The following is an 8,621-nucleotide window of genomic DNA, read 5'->3' on the forward strand; positions in this document are numbered from 1 at the left end:
AAATCAGCAAAATGGACTTGCTTCTGGCTTCAATTAAAACCAAAGTCAGCATGTTGGTGTCACTGCTGAGATCAAACAAGTCTGTGATCTATAGGAGAAAATTTGTAATGCTAAGGATGATCAGTTTTTGACTCCTTAAATGCCACCTTCTGCTCTAGACCTCAAAATGCACAAGGGAAGCTGAGAGCTCTGTCTTTAGAATAAATACAGAAAGGTCAAAACAAGTGTCCCTTAAAACCAGTCTCCATCAGTTTTAGCTACTCTGGCTCTAAAAGGAGCCTGCAACAACAGTCACTCTTTTCTTTTTTTAAAATGCTTCCTTATGCAGGCATGGTCTGGTTCTTTCTTAAAAGACAACAACTTACAAGAAAAGAAAAAGTGCCATTCTTAATGTTTTTTACTTTGAAAAAGAAACAAAGTTTATTGGAAATGACACTTTTTAACAACAACAAAAAAATTCATCAGTATTAAAGCAAAGATTTTCTAACCCTTTCACAGCTAACAAAACCATCCTTCTCCTCCAGAAGAAAACTGCATTTAAGCACTGCTCCCTCAGAGCAAAAGCTGTGCTCAGTAACAGTCAACTTCATTATCCTCTATGGTCCCCACAGTAGCAAGGATGTCCCGTAAGAGGGACTGAGGGCTTTCCTCCACATGGTCACTACTTTTATTCAGCTCATCATGCAGCTCTAGTAAGTCTATTGCTCCCAAAGCTAACATCATGCTCTCTGGATTCTGGAAATCCACCCCACCACCACCATCCCTGGGGAAGTTCTGAGCCAGAGAGCCCTGTCTCAGTGTCCTCTGTAACCAGGCAATGCCACGTCCTGCAGGTGAATCTTCAACCTCTTGTGGATTCTCCAAAGTACTCACGGGGTAGAAATGACCTCTCAAGCCAACCAGCACATCACAGGCTCTCTGCCCCACGGGTTTGTCACAGTCACACAGAGATCCAAACAAGAACCCAAACAGCTTTGCTCGACAGAACACCTGCAGCAGCTCCTTCTGAGGGGTGGAGCTTGTGACTGCAGAGGAGACAGGAGCATAGGGACATTGGGACAGCTGGCAAATGGTCTGACTACAGAAAACTTCAACCAGCTCCAAACCGCCAAGTCTGACTTCCCAGTCTAGGTCCCGCTCCACAGTCTGGATGACTCTAGAGACAAACTGCTCTGTATCTTCCAGCTGACCTGTGCAGCCTTCTCTCAGCCACTTGGTAAAGATGCTGATCACAGCCCTCCGAGGAAAGCCCTCTGAGTCTGTTGACAAGATTTCCTGAAGCTTTGCTACAATGTTCTAGATGCAAAAAGACAAAAGAGAAAACACAGTGAGGAACACACAAAGAAACAAGAACAGCAGAGGTGAAAAGTCTTGTCATGCCTGAATGAGCAGATAACTTGTGAAGAAAGCTATAAGCAGTACAGCAGTAAACTGGTGGGTAATTCTGCTCATGCAGAAAAGGTTATCCTACCTCTTTGTTATATTGATTGCCTGTGAGAGGTGACTCTGGAGCAAAGCAAGTGATGAGGGCCAGGTGTCCCACCGCAGTCACAGCGCTGGCTCGCACGTAGCTCTCGGGGTCCTCCAGCAGGTTTTCTGTGAGCCTCAGCACCTCTGAGGACAGGAGCCACTGCCTGAACTCCTTCTGGCCTGTAAACAAGACAGCAATCCAAAGGAGTGAGACTTTATTCCCTCCGAACATGAAGCTGTCTCCAATGCAAACAGTCCTTTGCCTCAGACAAGGATGGTCACTGCCTGCAGGGAGAGCTGCCAGGGAGAGGAGCTGCTGCAGGGACCAGGTAGATGTTCTCTGTCAGGCTCCCTCTCTCCCAGCAGCTTTTTGTCAAGCCCTGACAAACACTGGAACTTGGAAAATTGCATTTAGAGTTGTTTTAGCAGCAAGAAAAAACTTTGCGGGCAAGTGGGGACATGGTTCCAGTCAGCCTCATCAAATTTATGCCTTTGCTTAAAGGAGGAAAAAATAGTCTTCCTTTCCTGTTGTCAGGCATATGGCAGAGAAAACAAAAGTAACTGCAGCACTGAGAGGGGCTGCAGGCTAAAGTGCTAATGCAGCTGAGCACGCTGGATACTGCTGTGACCTGGGGACAACAGCAGCTGACAACTTTTCCCTCCCTTCCAACATCACAGAGTTCTGTAGGAAAATCAGCATTGCCTCAGTGCTACCTGCTGCAAAGCCTGAGCTATCAGTAAAGTAGAACATCAGTAATTAATCCCAAGCATATAAAGCAGGTCTAGGCTTTTAGCCTCCTAAAGCCCAGCCCCCAGCCTGCTGAAAGAAACCAGACTCCAGTGCAGAGCAAACTGAAAAGCAGAAAGTATTTTCTGCCATAAGCACTGTCACCTGCCTTGACAGACATGTCTCAACACCCCTCAGTTTAACTCACCAAAACTGCCATTGAGGCAGGTACAGCAATCTGAGTTCAACAGAAAAAGCAGGGTAAGTTTATTAATACTTTTGTCAGATTTTGATCATGATCTAAGAGTAAAAATCTTGACACTTCCTTCTTTTCTCAGCCCTCCAGTTACAGATCAGGACATGCTTCACCAGCCTGACTGACTCACAGCATTAAAAGAAATACTCTTGAAATATAAACTGGTAAATCTTTGCACCTACCTCTCAAGCACTTAACCATGGCAGTGAGGAACTCCAGGGAAGAATCTCTTACTTCCCAGCAAGGACTGCACAAACGTTTCTGCAGCACCACAAACACATCTGTGAAAGGCAAGTGACAAACCTGAACGGACATGAAAAGCACCAAGCCGTACTGACACACTCCCTGTACAACCTCTGCATCATTTCATCAATCCCTTTTGCTGCTGCTGTGTGCTTCTCCCAGAGTTCTGCAAAGCACTATTTGGGCAGCTAAACTTAAATCCAACATAACTGTGAACAAGTGAATCCAGTGCTTTGAGCAGGAATGGTAGGCAGGAGTAGATTTCATGTGTGCCACCAGCTGCTGTTTGTCCCAGCCGGAACAGCTTTGTTACCTTCCAAAATCTTCTCAGTTTGTTGCCACTGACTGTTGGAGCAGGACAGTTCTTGAACGTGCACCAACCACTTGGATGTAGCTTGAAAGGTTTTCTTTAGAACCTGAAGCAATGTAAAGCAGATAGACTTTATTACAGGAAGAGGCAGTGTTGCCTTTATGCCTGTAAATCCATTTTAGCCTTAAACTTACAGAGAAATTCTCAGAGTAAACAAGCGCATGTGCCTCCTTACTAAGAAGCCAGCCACAAATAAATTGTGCTTGAATATAATTTCTAAAAAACACCTAGAAAATCCCTGTGTTCAGCTTAGTATTACAAAGCCCTAGTACCTCCAGCTTTGGATTTGCAGCTGCCATCGGAATCATTCCAACAAAACACAGCAAAAAACCAAATCTCCTTAATAAAAAGAAAATCCCTTTAATAAAAAGAATTCAATACTTCATGACCATGTCAAGTTGAGTATGTCAGTGCTACTCTCAGACATGATGGTTCCTGTCTCCTCAAGAACTCTCCATGTACTGGTCAGCCACTTGCTCATTACAATTTTAGCTATTTTCTACATGCCACCCAGGACAAGACAAGTGTCCCACATATTCTAACACAAAGTGTGCTAAGAAATGACTGCAGACAGACTCTTTCTCAGAATTACACCTCACTGGGGCAAGCTAAGAGACTTGGATCCCTCCCTAATTCTATACTCACAGTAGGGCTGGTGTTTGGACTCTGCAGATATGCCAGAAGGACATCAAATAGGCTTCCTATGAGTGTGTCACAGTCTGAAACAGAGAAAACAAACCCAAAGGACCAACACTGAGAGACCGAGCAGCCAAACCCCTGCTGAAATACAAAAAGACACAGCATTGTAATTGTAAAATCGTTTTGGATAAGAAAGCAAAGATTAACTCACCTTTTTCCTCTGAGAGTGCCGCAAGGACATCAAGAGCCGACTTTTGCACTCTGCAGCAATTGATCAAATTCCGGCTTATTGTGCTTCCCAGAGGAGAAGTTGGGCTCAGGAAGCCATTGCAGAATTGTAATATTGTCATGAGAGAGCGCAGCAAAGACACACAGGGTAAATCTACTCTTAAATGTTTCTAAGGGTGAGAAGGAAAATAAAAGAGTTTCCTGCAATAGTCTCAAGTATAGAGCAATTTTTGGTCAGAAGGCAGCAAAAATTGCAACTTCTAGTGGGTTCTTAAAGTACCACAATGTCAATAACTACAAATAAATTATCCTCCTCTCTTGCAAGAACTGTTGCACAGATGGAAGGAGATTCTTCTCACTGCTTGGGAAAGCAGTTCAATTTGTGTTTCTTCTCAGGATCAATAGTTGCAATACAAGTAAGGTATGGTAACAAAGCTCATCAAGACAAATCTAAAACTTAAATCCCTCTTTAAAAGTCTCAGTATTGCTCTGTTTTCCTATTTAGAGCCTACCGTGCTAAATTTCCTTAAACTATGGAAACCCTCACTGCCAACTCCTCTCCACATTCTGCACATTCTCTACTGCAAAAGTCTTCAACCATCTTAACACTGTCTTTAAAAGACCAGTTTGATTCCCAGGCTCTTTTTTTTCCCTCTCTCAATGTTACCAGAGACAGCAGCTTCTCCAGGTGGGCAAGGGTCTGACACAGGAGACCAGCACAAGTTGTCTTGGAGGACAGGAGACTTTCAACAGTGCCAGGATCACTGACAGACTCATCCAGCAAACCTAGAGGACCAAAGAAGGGAAGAGCTCAGGTCATCAATGAATGGAAAAGGATGACATTTTTAAAGTTAACCAAGATATTCAGGTGATGTAGATGAATATCCCTTCAAATACAACTGGCAGTAGGATTTACCACAAACACTGCTACTGTCCTTGACTTCTCCTAGACTTTTTCCTCCAGTTTTGTCTGCACCAGGCACTTAAAATACTGGCAAGCAGACTGGCCTCTTAACTTTTCTGTCACAACTGTACCTGCACATTCCAGAGGCTGGGAGGCTGCTCTCAAAATACAGTCCATTGGCTGAAGCAGAACAGTCAGTGCCTGAATCCTGACATCTTGTGGGCTTCAAGGAGGAAACAGCAGTTACCAACACAAGTAAACTTCAACTCCTTCCCAAATACCTGCCCCCAAATGCTGAGCAGGACAATGATTTTCATACAGGCTTTTAAACAAGCCAGCAATGACAGAGCAACAAAAGCATATCACAATCTGAGCCTTCTTCCAAGGTCCCTTTGCTAACTGAAAAGGAGAAATGGCTCTGGAATTTAGAAGCAGCTTTATCAAGCTATGCAAATAGAGAGTAGGATCCTGTGTAAGGAGGCTGGGAGAGAGGCATATCTTGTCAACAAAAATGTACTTCTATTTTAGGACAAGAGTGTTACTTAGCCTGTAAATCAATATCTGTATGTGCTGTATTCATCTGATTATTTCCTGCTGCTTTTTTGCTACCTAAAGGGGAATTATGGAGCGGAAACATGTGCAAAGTGCAGAAATTTCATTGCATGCAGTCCTACCATTTGCAGAGCTTCAAAAGTCCCACTGCCAGAGGACCTGCTTGTACTGGGGTCAAGTGTTCCAGAGCAGAAGTTACTAGTGCCCAAAAGCTGCCTTCAGTGCCACAAAACACAGGGGATCTGAGAAGAGAGAAGTGTAAGTGTAGCCTATCCCATGGTGGCAAACAGATCTATCTCAGCACAGGCTCCAAGGTGCCAGATCTTTACCGTGCCACGTTCAGCAAAAGACTGGCCAGCAGGGGCTGTGCTGGAACAGCCTCCTCCAGCAGAAAGGATTCAATTTGCTTTGCTATGTCCAACCAAAGGACTTCTGTCCATGCAGCATAACAACTGCCAAAACAACTGCCAAACAAACTGCTCAACAGCTTCAGTGACTGCTCCATGTGAGAGGCAGAGCTGGACTGAAGTGACTCCTGTATGTGCCTTACAATCATCTGTGCACAAGCTGGCCAGTCATAGTCCTTTGTACTGAGAGCTTTAGATGTTTCAGACTCCAGGGAGAAGGTGAGCATGTGCACCAGGAGCTGGCTGGCAGCTGAAGCCACAAACAGGCTGGGATCCCCTTGCAGAGTGAAGATCACATCCATGCCTCCTGTGGGAAAACAGAACAAGTCACTGGAGGAACAAACAACCATTTATGACTTTAATTCAGGTACCACACAGCTTTAAATGGTGATAGTGGGGTTTTGTTATACTTTGTAGTCTCTACTCAAAGTCAGCCAGTCCTTAAGAACAAGCAAACAGAAGAAGAAAACAGAATTGTTTGCAGATCCTCAGGGGTTTAATAACTCAGGATCAGACTTCAATATAACATCAGTAACATTAGGAGAGTTGACAGCACACTCGATGTGTATTTATGGACATAATCAGTAGGAAAAACATGAACAGCAGGATCAGTACCACTTTTCCATCACATGGACAGCAGCACTGCTGTGTTTTAATACCAATCCAGGCTTTTAGGGCCCTCTGTACACAGGAACTAAAGTAGGTGTTAACAGCAGAATTGACATACCTGCATAACAACAACGGGATTGCAAATGTGTGCAAGCACAAGGAGATAAATGAGCCTCTGCTTAGCTTTTCTGCATAAAATCATGCTGAAATGTATCCTTTAGTAGGAGTTACAAGTAAGAACACAGATAACTCTTAATTTTATAAGGGCAATTTTATAAGATTCTTTCCCCTCTAAAAAGAGCACCACCTTCAGTGTTTGGAGAAAAAAACCAAACGCATAACTACCTTAACAAAAGTTAACTTAACACTCAGCTAACTCAACCAACATCTTTCAACTTTCGGTGCTTTTGACAAAAGGCTTATTTTGACCTTAAATAAGCAAAGACTCCCATCTCCCTCATTTGACATGTGAGCCAAGAGCCTGGAAGGGCAGGGACACAGCAGATGTGGGGAGCTGGCAGTCCCAGCAGCAGACACTCACCCGAGGAGCAGAGGAAGAGCAGGGCAGGCTGGTGGTGCACCATGCTGTGCACACCCTTCACCCAGGCGCTGCGCACCGACGCCTCCTCCCACGCCACGCCGCCCCGGGGCCCCTCCCGGCCAAAGAGCCTCCCCAGCAGCTTCTCCTGCTGAGAGAGGGCACAACACGGAGTAAACAGTGAGCAAAGGGGCTGATATGGCCCAGTCAAGAGTATCAGTACTGCGGTGAAACCTCCTGTTGCTACAAGTATCACTAAAACAGGTGATTTTCAGAATCTCACGCTTAAACGCAACATATGGACAAACTAGAGTGTTCAAAAGCAAAACTGCTTTGTTTTCAGGTATCAAGGGACAACTTACGTGTATCAGCTCCATTAAACTGCTTTATACACCTGTTTATACACATCTTTGCCCTGAATGGAGTCTTTTGGGTTTTGTACTAAAATGTATCCTGTTGCAGAAAGCACAGCCCTCATTTTTGCAGGGGATCAAAAACTTCCTGTCAACCTACTACAGAGGAAAAATGACATCTGTTAGTGCAGTTTAAATGTCCAGGATCTGTCCTGGGATGGATACAGTACTGTGCAGTGACTGCTGTGAAGCAGTGTCACCCCATACACTCTTTTGAACTAAAAATGGGGAGCACAACACATCAGCATTCACCCTCCTACTGTGGTGAGACAAGTGAGAAGCAGCTTTACATGAGAACTGAACAGGAATGTGACTGCAGGACTTTGTTGTCACTTTTGCTGAGTTGCTCCATGTAAGCCATAACTTTACTAAGCAGAACACACACATTTTAGGGGTTGTCCCTGCAGAAGGAGGGCACAGACCCACAGCAGCAGGTACCTGGTGAGGGGCTCACCTGCAGGTGCTGGAAGCGGCTCTCGGAGGAGGCGAGGATCCCAGCAAGCTGCAGGGTGAAGGACAGGATGCTGGGGCTGGGGTCCTGCAGGGCCAGCACCGAGGTGATGAGCTCTGTCAGACACGGGTTGTCCTGCACCAGCTCCACCGTCGGATCTGCCCAGGAGAGGCCAGAAAACAGCAGGTCACTGCCAGGATTGTCCTGTCTCATTAAAGCGCTTCCCTGAGCTGAGGTAAGCCCTGTCAATTGTTAGAACTGATGACTTCGCGTTCACCCACAGCACTTTCAGGTGTCACAGCACCTCAGACAGTCGTGGAGACGCTCAAATCCCACCTGGACCCCTGTTCCCGTGTCGCCCGCGCCAGGTGACCCGGCCTGGCAGGGGGTTGCACTGGCTGATCCCCAGAGGTCCTTCCAACCCGAACTGTTCTGCGATTCTCTGATGGACCTCCCTCGGACCAGCCCCTGGCAGCCCCGGCACTCACCGAACCACGTCAGGCTGCGGAACCAGTCCAGCAGCTTCTCCAGGCAGGTGTCGTCGAGGCCGGGCTGCCGCGGGTCGGCCAGGGCGGCGCAGACACCGGGCAGCAGCACCGCGCACTCGCGGGTCATGGCGAAGCGGCGGCGGGCCCGGGCCACGAACCGGGACTGGGGATCGCACATGCCGGGGGCACCGGGACCGGCACCGGGACAGAGCCCGGGACAGACCCGGGACAGAGCCGGGACCGACACCGACCCCTGCTCGGCCCGGCCGCACCGCGACTGTCGCAAAGGGGGCGTGGCCGCGGCAGAAGGGGCGTGGCCAGCGGCC

The 8,621-nt window shown here is 46.7% G+C and overlaps 1 protein-coding gene across 1 annotated transcript; it reads right to left on the bottom strand.

Moving 5' to 3' along the window:
* Window positions 1-399: 399 nt before the first annotated feature.
* On the bottom strand, window positions 400-8,437 carry BRAT1 (BRCA1 associated ATM activator 1). Its single transcript, XM_083872268.1, has 13 exons — window positions 8,296-8,437; window positions 7,811-7,965; window positions 6,947-7,094; window positions 5,719-6,103; window positions 5,512-5,631; window positions 4,969-5,060; window positions 4,601-4,719; window positions 3,917-4,103; window positions 3,712-3,785; window positions 3,010-3,112; window positions 2,636-2,734; window positions 1,472-1,650; window positions 400-1,296 (listed from the first exon to the last, which is right to left on the bottom strand). Exons 1-13 carry the CDS (start codon window positions 8,420-8,422, stop codon window positions 571-573), a joined length of 2,514 nt encoding a protein of 837 aa, XP_083728394.1. The 5' UTR covers window positions 8,423-8,437; the 3' UTR covers window positions 400-570.
* Between the last annotated feature and the right edge of the window lie 184 nt (window positions 8,438-8,621).

The sequence above is a fragment of the Zosterops lateralis genome, assembly GCF_965231275.1.
Source record: "Zosterops lateralis genome assembly, chromosome: 15".
Taxonomy (NCBI): Eukaryota; Metazoa; Chordata; class Aves; order Passeriformes; family Zosteropidae; genus Zosterops; species Zosterops lateralis.